At 39.8% G+C, this 21,518-nt stretch overlaps 6 protein-coding genes and 2 non-coding genes across 10 annotated transcripts; 6 read left to right on the plus strand and 2 right to left on the minus strand.

The window, feature by feature from the left end:
* Window positions 1–10: 10 nt before the first annotated feature.
* LOC108810488 (E3 ubiquitin-protein ligase complex SLX5-SLX8 subunit SLX8-like) lies at window positions 11–1,286 on the minus strand. Its single transcript, XM_018582598.2, has one exon. It carries the CDS (start codon window positions 1,190–1,192, stop codon window positions 146–148), a length of 1,047 nt encoding a protein of 348 aa, XP_018438100.1. The 5' UTR covers window positions 1,193–1,286; the 3' UTR covers window positions 11–145.
* A 374-nt stretch (window positions 1,287–1,660) lies between these two features.
* On the plus strand, window positions 1,661–1,742 carry TRNAS-UGA (transfer RNA serine (anticodon UGA)). Its single transcript has one exon. It is a non-coding gene; the product is annotated as a tRNA-Ser (tRNA).
* Window positions 1,743–3,031: 1,289 nt separating this feature from the next.
* On the plus strand, window positions 3,032–8,328 carry LOC108811936 (protein transport protein SEC24 A). Of its 2 annotated transcripts, none has more exons than XM_018584055.2 (13): window positions 3,032–3,190; window positions 3,275–4,451; window positions 4,583–4,721; window positions 5,177–5,367; window positions 5,546–5,653; window positions 5,743–5,946; window positions 6,028–6,259; window positions 6,405–6,554; window positions 6,632–6,788; window positions 6,892–7,019; window positions 7,097–7,419; window positions 7,506–7,694; window positions 7,791–8,328. In XM_018584055.2, exons 2-13 carry the CDS (start codon window positions 3,498–3,500, stop codon window positions 8,022–8,024), a joined length of 3,009 nt encoding a protein of 1,002 aa, XP_018439557.1. In that variant the 5' UTR covers window positions 3,032–3,190; window positions 3,275–3,497; the 3' UTR covers window positions 8,025–8,328. The 2 variants fall into 2 exon arrangements, with proteins under 2 accessions (XP_018439557.1, XP_018439558.1); XM_018584056.2 differs by having other exon boundaries at window positions 3,048–3,194.
* A 302-nt stretch (window positions 8,329–8,630) lies between these two features.
* Window positions 8,631–10,482, plus strand: LOC108811938 (uncharacterized). Of its 2 annotated transcripts, none has more exons than XM_018584057.2 (5): window positions 8,631–8,779; window positions 8,938–8,983; window positions 9,075–9,172; window positions 9,583–9,899; window positions 9,989–10,482. In XM_018584057.2, exons 2-5 carry the CDS (start codon window positions 8,975–8,977, stop codon window positions 10,324–10,326), a joined length of 762 nt encoding a protein of 253 aa, XP_018439559.1. In that variant the 5' UTR covers window positions 8,631–8,779; window positions 8,938–8,974; the 3' UTR covers window positions 10,327–10,482. The 2 variants fall into 2 exon arrangements, with proteins under 2 accessions (XP_018439559.1, XP_018439560.1); XM_018584058.2 differs by having other exon boundaries at window positions 8,670–8,779; window positions 8,942–8,983.
* A 981-nt stretch (window positions 10,483–11,463) lies between these two features.
* LOC108810229 (probable serine/threonine-protein kinase PBL26) lies at window positions 11,464–13,595 on the minus strand. Its single transcript, XM_018582361.2, has 5 exons — window positions 13,463–13,595; window positions 13,176–13,375; window positions 12,745–12,934; window positions 12,266–12,657; window positions 11,464–12,037 (listed from the first exon to the last, which is right to left on the minus strand). The coding sequence occupies exons 1-5, from the start codon at window positions 13,578–13,580 to the stop codon at window positions 11,606–11,608; spliced, it is 1,332 nt and encodes a 443-aa protein (XP_018437863.1). The 5' UTR covers window positions 13,581–13,595; the 3' UTR covers window positions 11,464–11,605.
* Window positions 13,596–15,152: 1,557 nt separating this feature from the next.
* On the plus strand, window positions 15,153–15,238 carry TRNAM-CAU (transfer RNA methionine (anticodon CAU)). The gene is given in 2 exon segments: window positions 15,153–15,190; window positions 15,203–15,238. It is a non-coding gene; the product is annotated as a tRNA-Met (tRNA).
* Window positions 15,239–15,291: 53 nt separating this feature from the next.
* LOC108805713 (guanine nucleotide-binding protein-like NSN1) lies at window positions 15,292–17,907 on the plus strand. The gene is made up of 9 exons (XM_018577646.2): window positions 15,292–15,445; window positions 15,530–15,774; window positions 15,870–15,966; window positions 16,043–16,216; window positions 16,290–16,507; window positions 16,582–16,846; window positions 16,934–17,113; window positions 17,199–17,410; window positions 17,495–17,907. The coding sequence occupies exons 1-9, from the start codon at window positions 15,427–15,429 to the stop codon at window positions 17,849–17,851; spliced, it is 1,767 nt and encodes a 588-aa protein (XP_018433148.1). The 5' UTR covers window positions 15,292–15,426; the 3' UTR covers window positions 17,852–17,907.
* A 108-nt stretch (window positions 17,908–18,015) lies between these two features.
* On the plus strand, window positions 18,016–21,256 carry LOC108806483 (disease resistance protein RPM1). The gene is given in 2 exon segments (XM_018578620.2): window positions 18,016–19,955; window positions 19,957–21,256. Coding segments are annotated over 2 exon segments (2,796 nt in total). The 5' UTR covers window positions 18,016–18,195; the 3' UTR covers window positions 20,993–21,256.
* Window positions 21,257–21,518: the final 262 nt, after the last annotated feature.

Consider the following 21,518-nt stretch of genomic DNA (forward strand, 5'->3'; position numbering starts at 1 on the left):
CAAAGAGTGATTTGTGTTGTTGTTGTGTGTGTACCATTGAATATTGAATGTAACAAATATTAAAATTTCTCCAAAAAATAATAAAAAGTTATATTTCTATTAAAAAAAGGAGGGAAAATAAAGTTTTTTAAAAAGTTGTTAGTACTTAGAAGATCTCAAGGAACTCGAGGACGAAGCTGCTGCAAACAGGACAATGACCTTTCTGAGCCATAAGCTCTTTAGAACAGAGCTTACAAAACGTGTGACCACAAGGCGTGAAAGTCGCGCCTCTGATGTTCACCTGACAAACGCAGCAATTCACCTCTCCTTCTCCGCCACCATCTTCTTCCTCCTCTTCCTCCTCTTCTTCGTACTCGTCTTCTTCTTCGTCGTCCATGGCGTAGCTCGCTCCGGTTAACCCCATCTGCCTATCCGTCTCCTCCAAAAGATCCATCAGCGACATCGTCTGCTTCGGCTGCTGCGGGGCGTCCGCTTTCTCCTCAGTTCCTTCCTCCTCGCTGTCTTCCTCCTCCTCCTCCTCGCCGTCGTCGTCGTCGCTCCCCGCCGCTGCGGCTTCCGCTTCCGCCGCTTCCTGCGCCGCGACGGCTTCCCTCGCCGACATCTGCCTCTCGTCGACGAACTTGACCACCGGGTGACGGCGTATCCTGTCGTCGTCTCCGTCGCCGTGCTCTCTGACGGAATCGTGCCGCGAAAACTGCGGCTTGAAGCTCCTCGCCGGCGGTCCGTCTCCGGGGAGGCTCGCGTCGGCGAAGTCGTCGTGGTTTTTACCCGACCCGACCCGCATCGATGGCCCGCGAGTGAACGCCCCGCGTCCGGGTGGATCCGACATGGGTGTGGTGGAGTTTGGTCGGAACGCTGCTCCTCCGAGGTGTTTGGGAACAGGGATGAGGATATCCGAGGCGGGGATATGGAGAGACGTGGTCCAAGCGGAACCGGTTCGTTTGAGACGGAGCTTCTCGCGGAAAATCTGCCACGTGGTCCGGTCTTTTTGCCCTTCCTTGATGTACTCGTCGCGTATGATGTCGAAAAGTGTTTGGGTCGTTGTTGTTGTTGCTGTTTGGTGCGGTACAAGAGATTTTTGCGGTAAAGGCGGTGGCGACGGTGGAGATGATGATGGTGGTGCTGGTGGTCCAAGAACAGCGTCTAGAGTTAGGCCGGCTAAGGAGTTACTACGTTTCTTTAACGCCGACATTTAACTCCACGCCTTCTCCCGCAACCTTTCTCCATCATCGGAAGCCGATCAATAACGGTAATATAAGTAGTTAAAATGAATTAGTTACAACCTATGATAGACATGTTTACCTCTTGCATCGAATTTAGAGAGTGCTCAACATCGGATTTGCTTATACTGAAAAATTCTAAATTTTGGCAATTTTGTTAATTGTGTTTTTGTTGGATTGGTTTTCAACTTTTTATCATATAGACTAGTTTTTATTGTTCTTACCTCCTTAAATTGAAACAACCTTTTGTGGATGAAAGTGTTCTAAAATGGAGAAAAAGAGCAACGAAGAACGAGTCGTAAGGTGAAAGGTGATCTAAATTAAGGATGTTTCCATAGGTTTTGTTGCTCCAAAAAACTATTAATTACTCATCTAATGATGATCAATGTGAGTTATGAAGTTTAATAAAATAATCTGTTATGGAGACAAAACAACAAGAAGTCAATATGTCCGAGTGGTTAAGGAGACAGACTTGAAATCTGTTGGGCTTCGCCCGCGCAGGTTCGAACCCTGCTGTTGACGAATTCTTTTATTTATTATTTTTCTTTTTTGAAACAACGAAATGAGAAATAATTTTCCTAAAAATAAACTGACGATGGAAATGAGAAAGTTACCCATTGGGATTATATAATCTTTTGCAAGATGCCTCATTATCTTTGACCACCATAACCCAACACCCAGTGAGCTCGGCCCAATCAGACTGGAAAATAAAATACTGGAAAACCGGTAAATCAAGTAAAACTTATCCTAATTTAAATTCGAACTGAACTCTGACCGAAAAACTTAAATTGTATTAAATCCAAAATGTTAAAAGTATCTGCATGTTATAAAACATATCTGAATCCCAAATGTTATTAATCAGATCTGAATGAATAACTTGAAAAAATTGAAAAACTAAAAAACCCGAAATAATATTTAAAAAACTGATTTGAATATCTAAACTAGTATAAAGTAGAAATATTTGAAATATAAATATGTATTTCAAATATACACTTTCATATTTATTTTGATATGATATTTAAAGATAAGTACTTTGTATATCCAATTCTATATAAATAAATAAATATATATATTTCTTATGTTTTATGTTTAAATTTCTAATTTTATTTTAGGTTATTCAAACCGATTTGATATAATCCGAGCTGAACGATATATAATTATTTTATAGGCTTTACAATGTGATAAATCGATGTGAATTCAAACCAAGTCCGTATTCACAAATTTTACTAGAATATAACCCAGCATGTGTTACAAATTAGAATAGAAATCCAAAATACTCGATCAGAATATCAACGAGTACTGGAACGTCCATGTCCATGTCTAAGTGTTTTACAATTAGTTTTTGTCAACTAATTTTTTTTAAATACTTTGAACATTTAGAGGAGTATTCAATTTAACATTGGATGTGATTTAATTTTTAATAAAATTTTAGATGATTTTAATAAGTTGCAGAGATTTAGATGATTTTTGTTAAATTACTTTAGAATATCACTTAAAACCATGAAATTTGAGTTTTATTTTTTTAACTAAGAAATTCCATTCAAACACCCTAAAATCACCTCAAAACTTTAAAACTTCACAACTTAAAATATTTTCAATAACAATAGATTTCAGAGTATTTTACAAAATATCAAATTCAATAACAATAAATTTTAAAATGAATTTTTAAAATTCATATTGGAATAAATCAGATTTATCATTTTAATACAAATCAACTCAAACTCGGTTGAATAACCCCTCGTAAACTGTTAGGATAAAGACTGATGATGAATATTTGTCGATAAAACCGGGTAAGCCCAAAGTTGAGGCCCACTCCGTATATAATAATAATATCACATCGTCGTCTCCTTCACCGCGCATGAGTCTCCCAACTACACCTCGAATCTTCTTTAGGGCCACGCGATCTGAAACCCCGATCAGTCCCTGCTGTAGAATCGTTTATTGCTGCGCAGATTCTCGCTCACTTAAGGGTAGGTAGTCTTCGCGCTCTAACCAATATTATATTGATGTCAATATAGACTTTTTAGCTGATAACTCTATGGTTATTGATCCAGATCGAAATCTACAACGAAGAGGGAGCTTCTCTTATAAGTCACTGCATAAGCTGCCAATTTTGAAAAATTGAAGTAAATCTCAGAGTCGGATCTGTGAAAAAGGAACTAGATTAGTTTATCCTAGAGGTTCTAGGTAGAATCTAGGGTTTGTAATTGATCTGGTGGTCCAAAAAGGTTCGAACTTTGATAGTAGTTTCAGGTTTTAGGGTTGTGTAAAGGAATAATGGGTACGGAGAATCAGGGTTATCCCAATTTTCCAGCTAGGCCTCCTCCTCCGTCCTCCTCCTCACCATTCGCATCTGCTCCGCCGCCAGGTGTTCCACCTCAATCCGGTGGCTTTAGACCACTTTCCCAACCTACAAGGCCTTTCACACCTTCTGGTCCTCCTATGGCTCCACCTGTGGGTTCAATGAGGCCTGTTCAGTCTCCTTTTGTTTCTCAGATTCCAGGGAGTAGACCTCCACCGCCTCCAGCGTACGGAGGTCCTCCTGGTGGTGTTGGCGGCGGCTCTTTTCAGCGTTTTCCAGCTCCTCCTCCTCCTCCGTTCCCGGGGGCTCAAAACCCTCCTCCTAGTGGTCCACCAGCAACTCAAACTCTTGCAGGTCATTTATCTCCTTTTCGCCCACAGCAACCTATGGGACCTCCGCCACAAACTTCTGGGAGACCCGGAGGATATGCATCTCCCCCTGGTCCTGGTTTTCAACAGTCATCTTATTCTGGTGTGGGTGGTGGTCCACAGCCATCTTTTCCTGGTTATCCCAGTAATCAGGTCTTGCAGGCTCCTCCTCCAATGCCGTTCCAGTCATCTTCTCAGGGACCTCCGTCTACATATCCTCCTCAGACAGGTGGTTTTCCTCAGCACCCAGGGCAGCAGAACCTCCATCCGAGCTATGGACCTCCTACCAGCAACGTTCAAGGCTTGGCTGAAGATTTCAATTCGCTGTCCCTTTCAAATATTCCGGGTTCGCTTGAGCCGGGACTTGATCCTTCTTCGTTCCCAAGGCCACTGGACGGTGACGTGGTGCCAAAATCATTTTCTGAGATGTACCCCATGAACTGCCATTCGAGATATCTACGGCTGACAACTAGTGCTATACCAAGTTCACAGTCTCTGGCGTCGAGGTGGCATTTACCTCTCGGAGCTGTGGTTTGTCCACTTGCTGAGGCTCCTGAAGGGGTAAGTGTTCGTCTAGCTAATTCACTCCTCTATATTCTTTCTTGTTTTGATGATCTGGAACTCTCCACGTGCTACATTGAGCCGCATATAGCTTTTCACTAATTTGCAACTTTTCGTTTTTATCTGTTCAGGAGGAAGTACCACTTGTTGATTTTGGCTCATCTGGCATCATCCGTTGCAGAAGATGCCGTACCTATGTGAATCCTTATGTGGAGTTTACAGATTCTGGAAGAAAGTGGCGGTGTAATATTTGTTCTCTGCTTAATGATGGTAATTTTTCCAAATCTTCAGGATTTGTTTGTTAACTAAAGTGCTATAGAACGTCATTGTTGTTGTCTCGGGTTTTCGTTGATGGGATGGGTTATCTATATCAGGGAGTTTAGTTAAACTATACAAGGAACTGTTTTTGGTGTTGTGTATGTCATCTTTTTCGTTATATCTGTGAATCTGATGCGAACTTGATGGGGAAGGCTACTGTTAGGGCTTAGTAGAATTATCGTAAATGGATTTGGTGAAAGCTACAAGGAACCTGGTGTTGTGTATGTTTTTTGTTTGGTGGTATCATCTTTGTTAAATTATCTGTTCATCTGATACGGACTTTTGCTCAGTCGTTGGGATGTCCTTACTCTCCATAAAATTATTTGAGTTTGCTCTATGCTCTGTACTCTTTAGGCATATGCTTATCAGATGAATATTCATAGTTATGGGTCAAACTTCTTGTCCAGTGCCTGGTGAATACTTTTCACATTTGGATGCTACTGGCCGAAGAATGGACATGGATCAACGGCCTGAGCTGACAAAAGGCAGTGTTGATTTCATAGCTCCAACAGAGTACATGGTTCGGCCTCCGGTGCCACCAACCTACTTCTTCCTCATTGACGTTTCATTTTCGGCTACTAAAAGTGGGATGCTTGAGGTAAGCATGTTAGATTTTTTAACTTGTCGTGCATTAGAATTACTTTGTAATGACCAATCCGTGTGCTTTTATCTAAAACACTATGTATCATTGGATGTAGACTAGATTAGACTCTCTTTATTAGATGCAAGCTGCTCTCAAATTTAGATCTTACACTGACTTTTTTCTCCTTTGGTAGGTTGCTGCTCAAACGATTAAGTCTTGTCTTGATAACTTGCCTGGTTATCCCAGAACTCAGATTGGATTTATTACTTATGATAGCACTTTGCATTTTTACAACCTGAAGGTAAGAGAATTGTAAATACGCATGAATTTTTGTTCTGTAATACTTTAGCATTTATCATTTATTATAATTCTTGGACCTTGGCAATGCAGTCATCTCTGAGCCAACCACAAATGATGGTGGTCTCTGATCTGGATGATATATTTATCCCATTGCCGGATGATCTCCTAGTTAATCTATCTGAATCTAGAAGTGTGGTGGAAGCCTTTTTAGACAGTCTGCCTCTGATGTTTCAAGATAATGTCAATGTGGAATCGGCTTTTGGTCCAGCCCTCAGAGCAGCGTACATGGTTATGGTTAGTTACTATACTTATATGGAACCTCATCTGAACTTTCTATCAATTTGTAGTTGACTTTGTTTTCTCTCTCCATTTCAGAACCAACTTGGTGGAAAGTTGCTAATTCTCCAGAACTCGTTACCTTCTCTTGGTGCTGGGCGGTTAAAGTTGCGCGGAGATGATCCTCGTGTCTATGGAACTGACAAAGAATATGCCTTAAGGGTAGCTGAAGACAACTTCTATAAGCAAATGGCTGCCGACTGTACCAAGTTCCAGATAGGAATTAATGTTTATGCATTCAGTGATAAGTACACTGACATTGCCTCCTTAGGTACGTGAACGTTATGATCATCACTGGTTTTTTATTTCTGGAGTTTGGAGCCAGTTAGTGGTGGCTTCTCCCGCCGTTAATTATTTGATGTTTTAAGTGCGAAAGTTTTATTATCTTATTTATTAAAATGCATTGGTTTGCGTAGGGACTCTGGCAAAATATACTGGTGGACAAGTGTACTACTATCCAGGCTTCCAATCATCTATCCATGGAGATAAGTTAAGACACGAGCTGGCCAGAGACCTTACAAGGGAAACTGCCTGGGAGTCCGTTATGCGAATAAGATGTGGCAAAGGTTTAAGAGTTTATGATACAACATTCATTCGTGCTACCTGTTATGTCACTCGAGATCTTATATATCTTGGCATGCAGGAATTCGTTCCTCGTCCTACCATGGGAACTTCATGCTAAGGTCTACCGACCTGCTTGCTCTTCCTGCTGTTGACTGTGACAAAGCATATGCAGTGCAGCTAGCTCTGGAAGAGACATTGCTATCAACCCAGACTGTGTATTTCCAAGTCGCTTTACTGTATCCTTGAATAGTTTATATTTGAAACATACTTGCGTTTGAAGTTTTATTTTCAGCTGGTACAACACATCATGTGGTTTTAGTAATCCTTAACAGAACGTAGATATACTGCTTCTTGCGGAGAGAGGCGTATCAGGGTACACACAGCTATTGCACCAGTGGTTACAGATCTCGGAGAGATGTATAGACAAGCAGACACTGGCGCCATTGTCTCTGTATATGCTAGATTAGGTAAGATACATTCAAGTTTTTCCCAGTATCACTATGTGTTACTTTGGATGTTATTTAATGGCTGTTTAATTCTGCAGCAATTGAGAAAACTTTGTCCTCAAAATTGGATGATGCACGGAATGTTATACAGCAAAAGATTGTTAAAGCCCTGAGAGAATATCGCAATCTTCATTCGGTGCAGCATCGGTTGGGGTCTAGATTAATATACCCGGAGTCTCTGAAGTTCTTGCCATTGTACGGATTAGCAATTTGTAAGTCCACTCCTCTTCATGGTGGACCAGCTGATGCTTCACTCGACGAGCGCTGTGCAGCAGGCTTCACCATGATGGCTCTGCCTGTCAAAAAGCTATTGAAGCTGTTATATCCCAGTTTGTACCGTGTTGACGAGTGGCTCTTAAAGGTTTGTGAATCTCTATCTCAATGTACATTATCAGACATCTTTTTCAGAAAATTCTTTGAATAATTTACGAATTTACATGTATACAGGCATCGGTAGACCATGATGACGTGAAGGACGTATTAAGGAGATTGCCTCTAGCTGCAGAGAGTTTGGATTCTAGAGGCCTGTACATTTATGATGATGGTTTTCGATTGGTTTTGTGGTTTGGCCGGATGCTTTCACCTGACATTGCTAAAAATCTTCTTGGGGCTGACTTTGCAGCAGAGCTCTCAAAGGTATGCTCTTTCATCCCTTACATATGATTACATCTAATGATATATATGCATCGATACTGTTACCTTAGTCTTTCTTGGTGTGGTGGGTCTTTATAGGTTACACTGGAAGAACAAGAGAATGGGATATCGAAGAAGCTAATGAGGTTGATAAAGAAAGTGAGGGAGAATGATCCATCATATCATCCCATGTGTTTGCTAGTGAGGCAAGGAGAACAACCCCGAGAAGGCTTCCTTCTCCTTAGAAATCTCATCGAGGACCAGATGGGCGGTTCGACTGGTTATGTTGATTGGATGCTCCAACTTCACCGCCAAGTCCAACAAAATGCTTAATATAGTTTACAATGGTAAGAAAGAAACCTTCATTCCATGTCACAACAATACATGCTTAATTAACAGTGCCGTATATCACATGTTCAATGATCAAATTGAGCTCAAAATCTTCTCCTTTAGCATTGCGGTCTGCTTCGTTGAGCATTGGAATATAAAGAAGCAACTAGTTTTGATTTTTCTTCATTTGTTTTTCTATATAATCTTTTTTTTTCTTTCTCAATGTCCACTGTCCAGGCTTTTATCTGCCTAACCATAATGGTAGATTAGATGTTTTTGTTATTCCAATGTTACCTTTTTTCCAATTCATGAATCTATTTAATCTGGGATATTCAAAAGAATTAAAATATTTTGTTATAATCATATCTTGACTCCATTAATATGGAGACCACATATGTAACATAATCTTTTTTTTTGGGTGTAATATGAACATAATATATACTTATGTGATAGAAATAAAATGGAGAACCATTTTATAAGTCTGTTCAAAGATTCCTGTTAGGAGAAGAAACGTGTCAACAGGTAATTGGGTGATACATTCCAAACAGAGTAGAGACCGTGTGGGGCTCACTTTCGCTATACGTCGTGGTTACAAGAATCTTTGAACGTTCCAAATCGGTTGCCTCTATAAACACCTTCTCTGAACCATTGCTTTCAAAGAAAGTTATCAGATTTGAGCATACCGACAAAATAAAAAAAAAGTTCCGAGCTTGCTGGGGAAAGAAGAGCTGCAATTTCGTTTTCATTCGTGTTTTTTCGTATGTGATCCTCCTTTTATCTCAATCTATTTTACCAGTTACATTTCTCGATTTTAGCATCTTGGTTTCTTGATTTGTATTTTAATCTTCAAGATTCGATTGTAAATCTAGCAAGGGAAGTTTTGATTTTTGAGCTTTTCTAATTTTGTTTTCCTCAGGTAGTTAACTCATTTCACGGGATATTTTAGAGTTTAAATGGCTGAGGTATAATCTCTGTTTTTTTCATCTGTGGTTTAGAAGTTAAACTGTGTCTTGCTTCGTTTGTTTGTTTGATTCACTTTGAGAGATATTGCAGGAAGCGCATAAAGTTACATTGAATATCTACGACCTAAGCAGAGGTTTGGCTCGCCAGCTCTCTGCTTCTCTTTTGGGAAAAGTCATTGAAGGTGTCTGGTCAGTTCTCTCTCCCTCTCTCCTACACACATTCCTACAAGCTATTAATTAGGGTGCAAGCTGAAAGTTTAATCCTTTTTGCATCAGTTCCCTTCATTAGGGTTCAAGGCCAACACTTTCTTTAACAGGGTTGCAAATTAACCCTACTTTATAGATATTGCCATGTCTCTATGTCTGACATAGCTTAAGTTTTTAGAGGCTTTAACCCATTTTGCTGGGTAGTGTTGCATCAACTTCCATTCATTAGGGTTCAAGGCTTACACTTTCTTGAACAGGATTGCAAGTAATCTTATTTTAGATATTAGCATGTCTGTAAGTATGTTAACTTTTGTGTGTCAAAGCTTGTCGGAATCAGTTTATAGTGTGCAGCTGGCATAGTAACATGTGAGCGGTGTGTTTCCTTTTGTCAGGCACACGGGGATAGTTGTGTATGGGAACGAATACTTTTTCGGAGGAGGGATACAGCATTTACCAACTGGAACAACTCCATACGGAGCACCACTACGAACCGTAGAGATGGGTGAGACACACGTTCCTAAAGACGTGTTCGAGATGTACTTGGAGGAGATCACTCCTCGTTACACCGCCGAGTCCTACAACTTGCTCGCTCACAACTGCAACAACTTCAGCAACGAGGTCTCTCAGTTTCTTGTCGGTAAAGGAATCCCTGACTACATTCTCCAGCTTCCCACTGAGGTCATGGACAGCCCCATGGGTGGTCTTCTGAGTAAGTAGAGAAAAGATCATAAACTTTGCAAAAAAAAAAACTCTCTTTGGCTTTCTAATTTTTTTCTTTTATCTCCTCGTTTTTTGCAGTGCCTATGATACAAAACCTGGAAGCAACTCTAAGAGCTGGAGCTGTTCCTAACGCTCCACAGTTTAGGCCTCAACCACAAGCTTCTAATAAAGAGAAAGCTTCCAAGTCTGAGGATGCCAAAACTGAAGAAGTGTCACCGGTTGTTGCTCAGTCTTCAGCTGTCAAAGAGAAGGTGAGAGAGGACCCGCTGGGTGATGCTAGGAGCAAGATTCAGGAAGAGATTACTCGTGAGTTTGCAGCTCTCATGGCGCAAGGCACATTGAGAGCAAGTGAAGCAGCTACTATAGCTACTAAGAGAGTGATGCAAAAGTATGGTCATCTCAATGCAGCTGCTTAGAGTCTACTATGTAAAACAGATGAAACCGTTTATTATTGCAGCTGTATTGGAGGAACTGAGTCAATAATCTTTGAAACAATTGTATTTTTATATTTACCAGCTTCATTTGTATTCAACGACTTACAGATATTAATCAGATTTAAAACAATTAGGATACACCAGTGTCTCTGAAGAATCTGCTCATATGCTATCTGACACAACGTGAGGAGGATCTTTGCTTCTGGAAAACATCTCCCAAGGGATATTGATGCCTGCAAAGCCAACCACTACAGCTGCAGCACCAATGTAGTCAGTGAAGCTTGGAGTGTGTTTTGCTCCTGCATATGGGCTTTCTGATCGGCCCACCTATCGCTTTCTTATAAAGCCCATTATGTTTAAGGCTTTTAGGTTTACCTATTGACGAGAGAGTTTCTTGCATAACACGTAACAAGAATCAAGATACACATACATATACGAACAGAGCCGTGCTTATAGTGTTACCGAAAAGACATTTGCTTTAGGCCCCCTAAATCACTCCTGGCATAATAGTTTTAGTGTCTTTGTAGATGTGTTTTCACATGAGTTCAATCATCTCTTTCACTCATATTTTCCTAATTATTTTTCTTATCTTAACAAATATTCTAATAATTTAAATTTTTGTTTTGAAGTGTAACTATATTCGTTTCTTATACCATAAAAATTTAGTTGTTTGTAAGGAAAAGATAACATTTATACAAGAAATCTTTTAAATATTTTAACTTTTCTCTGTAGTTCTTTTACAAAATATGTATAATTAAAAAAAATTATAACTACTATTTAGAATTTGTAAATAAAAACCAAATTTGCCTTAGGCCTCAAAGTTCCTTAGCACGGCACTGTATACGAACTATCCATCCGATCATGTATCCTCTTCTAAACATAGCTACAATTTCTACCTTTAATATTGCATTCTACTACACCAATGTTACTATTTAGCTTCTCTTCACTAGCTTCCATGCATGTTCATGGATACCAAAGCTCCTATAGTTATGAATTGTTTTTTTTTCAAAAAACAAGAAAATTATCATAAAATAAAGTGTACAAACGTTAAAATCTTAAAACCAAGAACACAAACCCATGAAATTTTTCATTCTCTAGCTATGAAAACCAAGCTGAAATATACACAATTGAAACAGAGCAGAACATTAAAAAAGAAGATGGTATCAACTTCTATCACTAACTCTCTGAAACTTAAAGCAAAAGAAAACAACCAAACCCCAAAAAAAATATCAAGAAACAAAAAAAAAGATAAAAATTAAAATCAAGAAGCACTAGGGTTCCGTGAATGTACTGCACTAGGGTTCCGGGAGGGTGCTGCACTTGGGTTTAAGGAGTGTGCTGCACTTGTATTCCGAGAATTTGCTCTCGAAGCAACTCCCCACTCCATTGCCTCAGCCACGGCTCTTTCCCGTTCTTTCGGTGCCATAGAATCCTCACCGGAGGTTTCACCCGACGGCTGAGGAGGACGTACTTCGTCGTAACGTGGAGCAGCTATAGTGCCATCAGGAGCAGTTCCCAAGAAACCTAGAGCGGTTACAACGTCGCTTATGAGTGGCCGTAACGTTGCCTCTTCCTGTAAACACATTGCTGCTACCGCTACGGCCTGGTTAAGAGCTTTCTCCGGGAACACTCCCTCCAAACTTGGATCAGCTAACTCCGGGAACCTACTCGGTTCTTTGAACACAGGTTGTGCCTAAAACACACAATCATTTTTATAAGCAATTGAACCCAAAGGGTTTTATATAATCAGGGCAGGGAGTTAGAAGTTACAAACATTTTTTTTTTAATTAATATTTTTTCTTCATATATAGTCTCCAAAAAAAAAAAATTAAAAGTTGAGAATGTTTCAATAGGTTGTGCATAGATACGACCTTGTATATAACATAAAGAACAAAGAAATTAAAAAAAAAAAGAAACTCACCCAAGTAACTAGATTATGTTCATCTTTAGGTCTAGTTGTATCAATAACTCTTCGTCCAGTTATTAACTCCAACAACACAACTCCGAAGCTATAAACATCAGATTTAATGGTTAGCTGACCGGTTCGTTGATACTCTGGAGCACAGTACCCATAAGTTCCCATAACTCTAGAGGACACATGTTGTTTGTCACCGACAGGACCTAGCTTTGCTAGTCCAAAATCTGATAGCTTGGCGTTGAAGTCACTGTCCAAAAGGATGTTAGATGCCTTGAGATCTCTGTAGATCACCGGAGGATCTGCCTTGTCATGCAAGTATTCAAGACCCATGGCTGCTCCTAGCGCAATTCTAATCCTTGTGTCCCAATCCAATGGTACCTGGCCCGGTTTTAGATCTGTAAGCATTTCAATCAGAAATCAAACGTTGAGACTAATCTGACAAAAACCAGTCATCGATACTTATCCTGGTTTTGTAATTTTACCGAGGAGATGATCTTCGAGTGAACCACGAGACATGTACTCATAGACAAGAAGTCTCTGATCTCCATCAGCACAATATCCAATGAGATTCACGAGATGCTTGTGATGCAAAAGACTTAACATCAACACTTCTACGATGAACTCTCTGTTCCCTTGCTGCCCATTTCTGTCTAACTGCTTCACTGCCACAATCTGAATCCAAAACAACAATTAAGAATGTACAAAAATTCATCAAATTCATGAACGTATTCAAGTTTCTATAAAATTGATTTTATAAAATAGCATGTACGCTTTAAAAATATAACTAGTTAAACCAAAATGAAAGACATCTATTTAACACTTAACTAGTATATTATAAAAGAGTACATTCGCTATTCATCTGACCAGACTACTCAACTTAATCCTTAAGACAAGTTAATTAGTACTAATTAACCTTGTCACATTTTTCGATTTTTCCCTTGTAAACCCTTCCAAAACCGCCTTCACCGATCAGACATTCTTGTCTGAAATTCTTGGTAGCAGTAGCTAGCTCTCTGAAGGTGAATGTTTGCGCAGCAATGTTGTTGGTCAGTTCTTTGTTTGCATCATCGTTCTTGCTCTGCTCATTTCCAGTCTTATTAGGCTTTGGATTCTCTATAAGCACCACAAAGATTACTTGTAAACCGTAATATGTAAAAATGAAATATCTGAAACTTTTATATGTAGAATTGTTTAGCTTACCAGGGTGTGTTTTGTTGTTGTCTCTACCGGTCAACTCACCATTTCTTCGGCGGCTGTTGTCTGAATCTTTGGGAGCTTTTTTATTTTCATGGAAATATAAACATGAAAAGCAATTCATTTGGTCTCTAATTCCCTTCAGAAGAAACCCTTTCTCAAGAAAACTTCGATATCTCTCTTTTCTTTTTCCTTCTTCTTCAATTACGACAGAGAAATGGAACTCTATTGAAATTGTTATTTTTTGTTGAATAAATGCCTGCGTTGACAAGTAGAAAAATTCATATTTTAAGATAAAGCAAGAACTGTCTGGAAAATAAACATATCCTTCATAAACAATTGTTGCTTCTATCCCAAGAAACCCTTAGGTTTTCCTATTTTTCACCTTAATATGCTTAACGTCAAGATCTAACAAAACCCAGATCAAGAAAAATAAAAATCATCACCAAGCCGTCAAGATCGAAGCGCGGAAGAGTCTGCGATAAAATTGAAGGGAGAAAACTGGATTTTTTTCTCTTCAGGTTTAAGCAGCTGAATTTTTCTTAATATAGACAATTAAACTATGCTTTTAATTAATGTAATAAGTATAAGAAATGGGGTCCATATATATCTCAGTGATCTCATGTTCGTGTGCCTCACATTTCTCAATGATCTCCCGCATAAATGTTTTACAGTATGAACTATGACGAAATGGGGAAACGATTAAGGACATGGAAAGCACGAAGCGAATAAAATAAATGCAACTAAAGGGTTGGATATCGTTGTTGGTGGCACGACTGCAGATTCTAAAATAAAAGTGCGAATAATTATATAAGATTTTCCCTAAAATCTCTTTTAAAATTGCGAACAAATAAGAATAAGATATAGAAGCGAGGCAGCATGAAATCTGTAAATGGCTGGATAATGATGCTTTTTTTTTCTATTCTCTTTTGTTTACAGAAACAAGTTAACAATCTTCTCTAGGAAACTCTTGGCCTCTTGCTAATACTATTGAGATAAGATACATCCAGTAGGATTTGACCCAAAAAAAGACATCCAGTAGGATGAAACAATTTTCTTTCCCAGTATCTATCATCATTCACATATAAGAAATAAAATGAATTGATGCCAAAAGAAACAAAAATTGAAAAAGAGTGGTTTATTTTCACTCCTTATATTGTTAGATACTTTCAAAATTCTAACATAACAATTTACCGACAAATGTATTTTCGTTTATCTAGTAATGTCACAAATTAGTGAATGTCAAAGAGCATGCCATAGATGTACAAAGAATGTCTCACACAGAGAGTACTTAAACAGTATAGAAAGTAGCATGAAAGAACAAAATGAAACAATCAAACAACACGCCAGAATTGTTTGCACACGCACGCTGTAACGTCTTCAAAGAGAGACATCATTTGACCAGAAGAATATATTGGTTATACTTTTCTCAAATGTACTCAATTTACTTGCACTTTCCAAAAATTTTCCGTTATTATCTAAAATATATAATACGGAGATGATGGTTGCTATCAGAAATATACAAAGAATGTCTCACACAGAGAGTACTTAAACAGTAGAAAGTAGCATGAAAGATCAAACGTTAACTCCATATAAAACTCAAAAAGTAGATTGAAGACATATACATGGAAATTGCTTGGATTTTAGCACAATATATGGAAAGGCTATAAAATATAATCTAACTTAAGTAGACACAGGGGTGGTGGCGCAGTTGGCTAGCGCGTAGGTCTCATAGCTATCTGAGTAATCCTGAGGTCGAGAGTTCGAGCCTCTCTCACCCCAATTTTTTTAATTTTTTTTTAATGTTGACTCAAAAACAGTGTCGGGTCAATTCGTCCAATTCGGGTCGTAATCCAAATCCATTTAAAAGCAAAACCCTAATTTCATCTTCCTTTCTCCATAAACCCTAATTTCATCTTCTTCTCAGTTTTGTGTGTTTCTCCCTCGCGGCGGAAGACAAAACAAAAAAGATGCCGAAACGGAGTAAAAGTAAGCTAAGCACCTCAATAGAATCTCGGTTCAGGGTGTTAAAGTAAGCTTCTTTTATTGATTTTGAATTTTGAAATTTTGCAGAGAGCAAGAGCAAGAGGGTGCCCTTGAAGCAGAAGCATAAGGTCATAAGAAAGGTGAAGGAGCACCACAAGAAGAAGGCAAAGGAAGCCAAGAAGCTCGGCCATAACCGTAAGCCCAGAGCAGAGAAAGACCCAGGTATCCCCAACGACTGGCCTTTCAAGGAACAAGAGCTCAAGGCTCTTGAAGCTCGACGTGCACGCGCTCTCGAGGAGATTGAGCAGAAGAAAGTCGACCGCAAAGAAAGGGTATCTTCGTACTTCAGTCTGTGTAGTGAAAGCTTCAGTCTTTTTAGGTTACAATTGTTAAAGACATGTCCTTTATGTTGATGAATCTGTTTCAGGCCAAAAAGAGGAAGCTTGGTTTGGTTGTGGATGAGGATAGCAAGACAGAAGAAGGGTTTAGAGAGGGGAAGAGTGGAGGAGAGGTCAATGTTCGTGGTGAGTGTTTTTTGATTAGGATTGTTATATGCTTATTATACATTCACACACACTGATGTGTCTATTGTTTTCACAGATAACTCGGAGAGTGCTTTCCTCAAGGAGCTTAAAAAAGTCATTGAATTGTCTGATGTTATTCTGGAGGTTCTTGATGCACGTGATCCCCTTGGCACGCGTTGTACCAGCCTGGAGGAGATGGTGGCGAGAGCTGGTCCCAATAAGCACCGCGTGTTGATTCTGAACAAGATTGGTAAGCTTCTCTATCAAAGTCTCTGCTCGTGCCGTTGGTGTGACTAGACTCGTTACTTTTCTCTTTTGTCTAGATCTTGTTCCTAGAGAAGCTGCTGAGAAATGGCTTAAGTACCTCAGGGAAGAATCTCCAGCTGTTGCCTTCAAATGTAGCACTCAAGAACAGAGATCAAACTTGGGGTGGAAAACATCAAAGGCATCTTCAAAACCAAGCAGTATTTTGCAGACGAGTGATTGTCTTGGAGCAGACACTCTGATCAAATTGCTGAAAAACTACTCGAGAAGTCATGAGGTTTGCTTCGCTTTCTCATTAATTTTTACTTTCACTATCCAGCTTTGGATTAATCCTTTTTTTTTTTTTGGCAGTTGAAAAAATCTATAACGGTTGGTATCATCGGACTGCCTAATGTAGGGAAGAGTAGTCTTATCAACAGTTTGAAGCGAGCTCATGTTGCCAACGTCGGTGCCACCCCTGGACTGACTAGGTCTCTGCAAGAGGTTCACTTGGACAAAAACGTGAAGCTGTTGGATTGTCCTGGAGTTGCGATACTCAAGTCTTCAGGGAATGATGCTTCTATAGCTCTCCGGAACTGTAAAAAGATCGAGAAGCTGGAAGATCCAGTTAGTCCAGGTAATTTGATATCCTTTTGTGCTTTTGTCTTTGTTAAGTTTATAAATCTCATTGGCCTAACTTTGAACTGCTTTGTGGGGAACTTAGTGAAAGAGATCCTCAAGCTTTGCTCAACACAAATGCTTGTGACTCTGTACAAGATCTCAAGCTTCGAGGGAGTTGATGATTTTCTTTACAAAGTCGCCACCGTAAGGGGCAAGCTTAAGAAGGGTGGTCTAGTGGATATCGAAGCTGCTGCGAGGATTGTTTTACATGACTGGAATGAAGGTTCGGTTACTGTCTATTATGTTCATAATTGGAATCTTTGAAAACCAGTTTTTGTAACTGATCGTTTTGTGAATGGTGTTTGCAGGTAAGATTCCGTTCTATACAATGCCGCCAAAGAGGGAGCAAGGTGAACACGCAGAGTCAAAGATTGTGAACGAGTTGGCTAAGGAGTTCAACATCGATGAGGTTTACAGTGGTGAATCCTCTTTCATCGGGAGTTTGAAGACTGTTAACGAGTTCAACCCTGTTGAGATTCCTTCGAATACTCCTCTCACTTTCGATGAAACTATGGTCGAGGTTGGTTAATGAACTCTATCCTCATTCCATTTACTTCTGTAACCTTCTCGGTTTGGTTTAATAACCTGTGTTTATGCATCACAGGATGAGTCTAAGACTCAGACCGAAGAAGAGGAGGCTGGCATTGACAGTGATGATGATGAGTCTATGGGAGGGGAAGAGGAGGAAGAAACAGGAAAGTCGAAATCAGAGACTATCAGGCAGAACAGGAAGCTATACGCAGCCGATAGCATGCTGAATACAAAAATGCAGAAAGCAGAGAAGGATAAGAGGAAGAAGGCTAAGAAAGCATCAGGTGGTGAGGATTCAACGGACGGGGATTATGATTTCAAAGTAGATTACGCGAAGCACAAAGGTGCAGACATGGAGGAAGGAGACGGAATCCAAATTGAGGCTAAAGTACCAATGGCTGAACTAGTTGATGTGTCTGAAAATAAATGAACTCCTTAAAACAAGTCTTTTTTTATAACATTTATGATAATTTATTTTGGTATCAATATACTTTTGCACCACCAAGCATTGAGATTTGAGCTGAAAATTCAATGCACTTCGGCTTTGCCAAAATATATATCTTGTGGTATAATATTCCAAGTTGCAAATGTGAAAGCAGCATACACACATTGACTTTTAAGTCATTGTGGGGTAATAACTGAGGAAACACATTGACTTTTAAGTCATTGTGGGGTAATAACTGAGGAATATGTTATCTTGCAGGCCTTGCTCAAATCCAACAAGTTCACACAGAAAAAGGGATCAAGAGAGACTGAGACAAAACTACAGAGACGATGGCTTCAGCTACTGTTGATGTTGGGATCGGACTGATTCTTAGCCTCTTAGAAAACGAGACCTTGTTGCTGTCAGGAGTTCATAGCGATATTGAGAAGATGAAAAAGGAGTTGCTCATCATAAAGTCCTTTCTTGAGGACACCCATAGACATGATGAGAATGGATCCACCACCACAACCACGGCAACAACACCAACTCAACTCTTTCGAACTTTTGTGGCAAACACAAGAGATGTGGCTTACCAAGTGGAAGACATCATTGACGAGTTTACCTATCACACCCATGGTTACCGTAGCTGCACAAAGCTTAGGCGTGCGTTTCATTTCCCCAAGTATATGTGGGCTAGACACTCCATAGCTCAGAAGCTAGGAGCCGTGAATGTCATGATTCAGTCCATTTCTGAATCCATGAAAAGGTACCACTGTGCAGAAACTTATCATCAAGGAGCGTCATTAGCGCCTGTTGATGACGGTGGTAAGAAGTGGCTGAATAATATCAGCGAGTCGTCTCTGTTCTTTAGTGAAAACAGTCTTGTGGGGATCGATGCAGCTAAGGGAAAGCTCACTGGATGGCTTCTGAGTCCTGAACCTCAAAGAGTAGTTGTCTCGGTGGTTGGAATGGGTGGTTCAGGGAAGACTACACTCTCAGCTAACATCTTTAAGTCCCAAATCGTGCGTAAGCATTTCGGGTCATACGCTTGGGTAACAATCTCTAAATCCTATGTGATTGAAGATGTGTTTAGGACAATGATAAAGGAGTTCTACAAAGAAGCAGAAACACAGATTCCAGGTGACTTATACTCCTTGAGTTATAGAGAGCTGGTTGAGAAACTTGTGGAGTATTTGCAGTCAAAGAGGTACTTGGTTGTGCTCGATGATGTATGGAACACTGGTCTGTGGAGGGAGATAAGCATCGCTCTACCAGATGGTATTAGTGGAAGCCGTGTTATGGTAACTACTCGGAGCAATAACGTGGCTTCTTTCTCATATGGTATTGGGAGCCGAAAGCATGAGATTGAGCTCTTGAAAGAAGACGAAGCTTGGGTGCTTTTCTGCAACAAAGCGTTTTCAGGAAGTCATGAGGAATGCAGAAGGCAAAATCTGGAGGTGATAGCAAGGAAGTTAGTTGAGAGATGTCAAGGCCTGCCGTTAGCTATTGCTTCATTGGGGAGCATGATGTCAACAAAGAAGCTGGAATCAGAATGGAAGCAAGTCCACAACTCTTTGAACTGGGAACTGAACAATAATCTTGAGCTCAAGGTTGTTAGAAGCATCTTGTTTCTTAGCTTCAGCGATCTGCTGTATCCTCTTAAACGTTGTTTCTTATACTGTTCTCTGTTCCCTGTGAACTATCGGATGAAAAGGAAGAGGCTGGTTAGGATGTGGATGGCGCAAAGTTTTGTGGAACCGATAAGAGGAGTGAAAGCAGAGGAAGTGGCTGATGGTTACTTAAATGAGCTTGTTTACAGAAACATGCTTCAAGTTATCTTGTGGAATCCTTTTGGACGGCCCAAAGTGTTCAAGATGCATGATGTGATAAGGGAGATTGCTCTTTCTATATCCAAATCTGAGAGGTTCTGTGATGTATCTAGTAACGACACTGATGGTGATGATGATGATGCAGAAACAGCTGAGAGTTACGGTAGTACTCGCCATTTATGCATTCAAAAAGAGATGAGATCAGGTACTGTACGTAGAACAAACCTTCACTCTCTTTTGGTTTGCACTAAACACAGCATTGAACTGCCTCCAAGGCTGAAACTTAAGAGCCTTAGACCTTGAAGGCTCTGGCATCACCAAGCTACCTGACTTTTTGGTAACTCTGTTCAACTTAAAGTACTTGAATATATCGAAAACAAAAGTGAAGGGACTCCCAAGAGACTTCCATAGACTCATCAACTTGGACACATTGAACACTAGGCACTCCAAGATTGATGAGCTTCCTCCAGGAATGTCTAAGCTGAAGAAGTTGCGTTATCTGATCACTTTTCGTTGCAACTATGGACATGATTCTAATTGGAAGTATGTTTTAGGTACAAAGGTTTCTCCAAGTATCTGCCAGTTGAAGGATTTGCAAGTCATGGACTGCTTCAACGCAGAAGCTGAGCTTATCAAAACGCTAGGGAACATGACACAACTCACGAGAGTAAGTCTTGTCATGATTAGAAGAGAACATGGAAGTGACTTATGCGAGTCACTGAATAAGATCAAAAGACTCAGGTTCTTATCCCTAACGTCAATTCATGAAGAGGAAGCCTTAGAGATAGATGGACTGATAGCAACTGGAAGCATTGAGAAACTCTTTCTTGCAGGAAAACTAGAAAGAGTACCAAGTTGGTTCAGTACCCTTCAGAACGTTACCTATTTGGGTCTGCGCGGATCTCAGCTGCAAGAAAACGCCATTCACTACATCCAAACCCTTCCTAAATTAGTATGGCTTTCGTTTTACAATGCATACATGGGGCAACGGTTGTGTTTTGCTGAAGGGTTTGACAATCTTAAGATTCTAGATATAGTTCAGATGCAACATCTTACAGAAGTTGTAATAGAAGATGGTGCGATGTTTGAGCTACAGAAGCTTTATGTCAGAGCTTGTAGAGTGTTGGAGTCTGTACCGAAAGGAATAGAGAATCTTGTGAGCCTTCAAGAACTGCATTTGAGTCATGTTTCTGATCAGCTAATAGAGAGGATTCGTGGGGAAGAGGGTGTAGACAGGTCGAGGGTTAAACACATTCCTGCCATCAAGCATCATTTTAGAACTGAGGATGGCTCTTTTTATGTGAGCCTCTCATCTTGAGTGGCTAGTAAGTTACTGATGGTACATGTTCGGTTACTCCTACTTCTTCGTAATAATAGAGCCAGAGCCTCTTATGTAGACTGCCCACATACTCTGTTTTTTTTTGTTCTCTGGAACGTCTGGTTACAAAATGTCAATAGGTATGTTCAGCTTTTGTTCCTGTGTTTCCCTGTAGAAACATGGTTGGTTGATGTCTGGATACTTTTATTGTATGGTGTTTCTTGAAATCTTTGATGGTTTGTTTAATATGACTGTTTTTCATTAGTGAGAAAGTAATATTCATTTTAAATTCGATGTCAAAAACCGTAATATAACAGTATAACACATGGCTGAAGTTAAGGCTATGAAGAACGGAGACATGAGTTTCATAGTACGTACCTCTTTCATGGCTCTTTTTATGTCAGCCTCTCATCTTTGAGTGGCTAGCAAGTTACTGATGGACCACCAGTGATGGTATATGTTCTGTTACTCCTCTTTCATAATATCATTTTTCATAATAATTAGTGGATATAACTCCATGTATAAA

Source organism: Raphanus sativus, chromosome 6 (assembly GCF_000801105.2).
Source record: "Raphanus sativus cultivar WK10039 chromosome 6, ASM80110v3, whole genome shotgun sequence".
Taxonomy (NCBI): Eukaryota; Viridiplantae; Streptophyta; class Magnoliopsida; order Brassicales; family Brassicaceae; genus Raphanus; species Raphanus sativus.

What these genes read in the sequence shown, in the direction of transcription:
- LOC108805713 (XM_018577646.2), top strand. An exon ending in ACTACTCGAGAAGTCATGAG is followed by an intron (nt 16,508 to 16,581) that starts GTTTGCTTCGCT and finishes TTTTTTTGGCAG; the next exon opens with TTGAAAAAATCTATAACGGT. An exon ending in GGAAGATCCAGTTAGTCCAG is followed by an intron (nt 16,847 to 16,933) that starts GTAATTTGATAT and finishes TGGGGAACTTAG; the next exon opens with TGAAAGAGATCCTCAAGCTT.
- LOC108810488 (XM_018582598.2), bottom strand. Translation starts at nt 1,192, where the DNA reads ATGTCGGCGTTAAAGAAACGTAGTAACTCCTTAGCCGGCCTAACTCTA.
- LOC108811938 (XM_018584057.2), top strand. An exon ending in AAAGTCATTGAAGGTGTCTG is followed by an intron (nt 9,173 to 9,582) that starts GTCAGTTCTCTC and finishes TCCTTTTGTCAG; the next exon opens with GCACACGGGGATAGTTGTGT. An exon ending in CCCCATGGGTGGTCTTCTGA is followed by an intron (nt 9,900 to 9,988) that starts GTAAGTAGAGAA and finishes CGTTTTTTGCAG; the next exon opens with TGCCTATGATACAAAACCTG.
- LOC108811936 (XM_018584055.2), top strand. Translation starts at nt 3,498, where the DNA reads ATGGGTACGGAGAATCAGGGTTATCCCAATTTTCCAGCTAGGCCTCCT. An exon ending in TTGTTCTCTGCTTAATGATG is followed by an intron (nt 4,722 to 5,176) that starts GTAATTTTTCCA and finishes CTTCTTGTCCAG; the next exon opens with TGCCTGGTGAATACTTTTCA. An exon ending in TATTTCCAAGTCGCTTTACT is followed by an intron (nt 6,789 to 6,891) that starts GTATCCTTGAAT and finishes AACAGAACGTAG; the next exon opens with ATATACTGCTTCTTGCGGAG.
- LOC108810229 (XM_018582361.2), bottom strand. Translation starts at nt 13,580, where the DNA reads ATGAATTGCTTTTCATGTTTATATTTCCATGAAAATAAAAAAGCTCCC. An exon ending in AAATCGAAAAATGTGACAAG is followed by an intron (nt 12,935 to 13,175) that starts GTTAATTAGTAC and finishes TTTTGGATTCAG; the next exon opens with ATTGTGGCAGTGAAGCAGTT. An exon ending in AACATAATCTAGTTACTTGG is followed by an intron (nt 12,038 to 12,265) that starts GTGAGTTTCTTT and finishes TGTGTGTTTTAG; the next exon opens with GCACAACCTGTGTTCAAAGA.